This window comes from Diachasma alloeum, unplaced genomic scaffold, assembly GCF_001412515.2.
Source record: "Diachasma alloeum isolate Michigan unplaced genomic scaffold, Dall2.0 Dall_scaffold_01044, whole genome shotgun sequence".
Lineage (NCBI taxonomy): Eukaryota > Metazoa > Arthropoda > Insecta > Hymenoptera > Braconidae > Diachasma > Diachasma alloeum.
In genome coordinates this window covers 91602-94081 of record NW_021681156.1, presented here as the reverse complement: position 1 = coordinate 94081, position 2480 = coordinate 91602, and the positions used below count along the sequence as shown (strand labels likewise).

General features: G+C 44.9%; 1 protein-coding gene across 1 annotated transcript; it reads left to right on the top strand.

Annotated features, from left to right (window-relative positions):
- Positions 1–411: 411 nt before the first annotated feature.
- LOC107045664 lies at positions 412–1176 on the top strand. Its single transcript, XM_015267997.1, has one exon. The coding sequence runs from the start codon at positions 412–414 to the stop codon at positions 1174–1176; it is 765 nt and encodes a 254-aa protein (XP_015123483.1).
- Positions 1177–2480: the final 1304 nt, after the last annotated feature.

Sequence of the window (2480 nt, the reverse complement as noted above, 5' to 3'; positions counted from 1 at the left end):
ACCATGTTGTCAGTTTTGTCCATTGGACAAATCAAATTGTCGCATGGAGGTTCTACCATTGTCTTACAGAAGACTCGGTTGGGATGGATCATCGCTGGAGGCTCTGAACTGTTATCGGCCTCAACAACCTCTCCTTGCAACGTCGTCAAATTAGATAAGCTCATCGAGCGTTTCTGGATTATCGAAGACTTCGATCACGAACCCGTTCGATCTCGTGACGAAATTTCTTGTGAACAACACTATGTTACACATACCAAACGAGATGTTACTGGTAGGTACATAGTTCGTCTTCCATTCAGAGATTTAAAATTCAATCTTGGCGAATCTCGTTCGCAAGCGCTCAAACGTTTTTCTTCCTTGGATCGAAAACTTTCATCAAATCCTTCATTGAAATCTGAATACACCAGAGTGATGGAGGAGTACATCTCCCTTGGTCATATGACTCTTTGCGATGAGATTGAAGATGGCTATTACCTTCTTCATCACGCCGTTATCAGTGAAACTACCAAGGTTCGTGTAGCGTTCGATGCCTCGGCTAAAACGTCTACTGGCATCTCGCTTAATGATACTCTTCTGGTCGGCCCCACAATCCAGAATACTATCTTCGAACAAGTCCTTCGTTTTCGCACACATCGGTACGTCATCACAGCGGACATTGAGAAAATGTACTGCCAGATTCTAATTCATCCTGACGACAGACAATTTCAAAGGGTTCTGTGGCCTTACCACGGCAAACTCAAAACTTTTCAACTCAACACCGTAACGTTTGGTACAGCCGCTGCTCCATTCTTAGCGATTCGTACCATACAACAACTTGCGCGTGATGAGGCACAGAACTTCCCACGTGCCAGTAAACTTCTACTTCGTGATTTTTATGTTGACGATTTCATCTCCGGAGCAGATTCTCTAGACGAACTTATAACCATTAGAGATGATATGATCGCATTGCTCTCTCGCGGCGGTTTCGTCATCCGCCAGTGGTCATCCAATCATCGTTCAGCTTTGGACACGATTGATAGAAGGTTCTTTGATTTGGATTGCTTGATCAAAGATGATCCAGTCCAGAAGACTTTGGGTATCATATGGGATGCCCAAGGTGATCTGTTGCAGTACACTTTGACTCAGGTTGATCCTAACGTTGTTGCAACCAAACGTAAACTCCTCTCAGAACTATGAAAGATCTTCGATCCTCTAGGACTCTTAGGACCCGTAACTTTATTCGCCAAAGTCTTAATTCAAGACTGCTGAAAGGCAAAGATTACATGGGATGAGTCTCTTCCTCAAGATATCCACACAAAATGGACGTCGCTAGCACTCCAGTTACCAAAAATTCGTGAAGTTTCGGTTCCTCGACAGATTTTAATCGAAAATCCCTCTCGCATCGAAATCCATGGATTTTGTGACGCCTCCAGTCACGGATATGGAGCTTGTCTGTATCTCAAATCCAGCAATCCTCAAGGTGAGGTTTTGATCAGACTGATATGTAGTAAATCTCGGGTAGCACCGTTGAGCGGAGTTACAATCCCTAGGTTGGAACTCTATGCAGCGACCATCCTCAAAAAATTATATGTGGAGAATACGGCTCAGTTCGACTTCCCCATCGATCAGGCATACTTATGGTCTGACTCCACCATCGTTCTTTGTTGGCTTAAGAAAGCTCCTCATCTTCTGAGAACTTTCGAATCAAACAGAGTGGCAGATATTCAAACTTTAGGTGATCAAGTTAGTTGGAGACATGTCCGGTCCGAAGACAATCCAGCTGACGCGTTATCTCGAGGACAACTTCCGTCTGAATTTGTCAATAACTCTCTCTGGTCTTCAGGTCCTAGATGGCTAATTCTCGAAAAACCTGGATGGCCGCAATCCATCGTACCCTCCGCAGTTCTAGTGCAAGGACTGAAAAGGAATCTCTGCCTAATCACTACCACTTCATGTGACTCTCTGTATTCTCAGTTCTCTTNTTGTCAATAACTCTCTCTGGTCTTCAGGTCCTAGATGGCTAATTCTCGAAAAACCTGGATGGCCGCAATCCATCGTACCCTCCGCAGTTCTAGTGCAAGGACTGAAAAGGAATCTCTGCCTGATCACTACCACTTCATGTGACTCTCTGTATTCTCAGTTCTCTGATTTCGAACGATTTGTAAGAGTCATTGCGTACATCCGGCGATGGAAGTATCCACAAACCCCTCGGAATCATCCACTGACTGTCAAAGAACTTGACGAGGCTGAGCATCAAATCGTCATGATGGTTCAGCGCAAGCGTTTCTCTGTTGAAGTACGAAGGCTCACAATCAATCAATCTTCGACGAACTCAACTCGTTCATCAGCAAAGGGAACCTCGTTTGATCAATTGCATCCCTTCGTAGACGACAAGGGAATGCTTCGTGTGGGCGGTCGGCTCAAGATGTCCGAACTATCGTACAATCAGAAACACCCAATCTTGTTGCCTAGTAAACATCCGGTNGAATCTCCATGCAGGG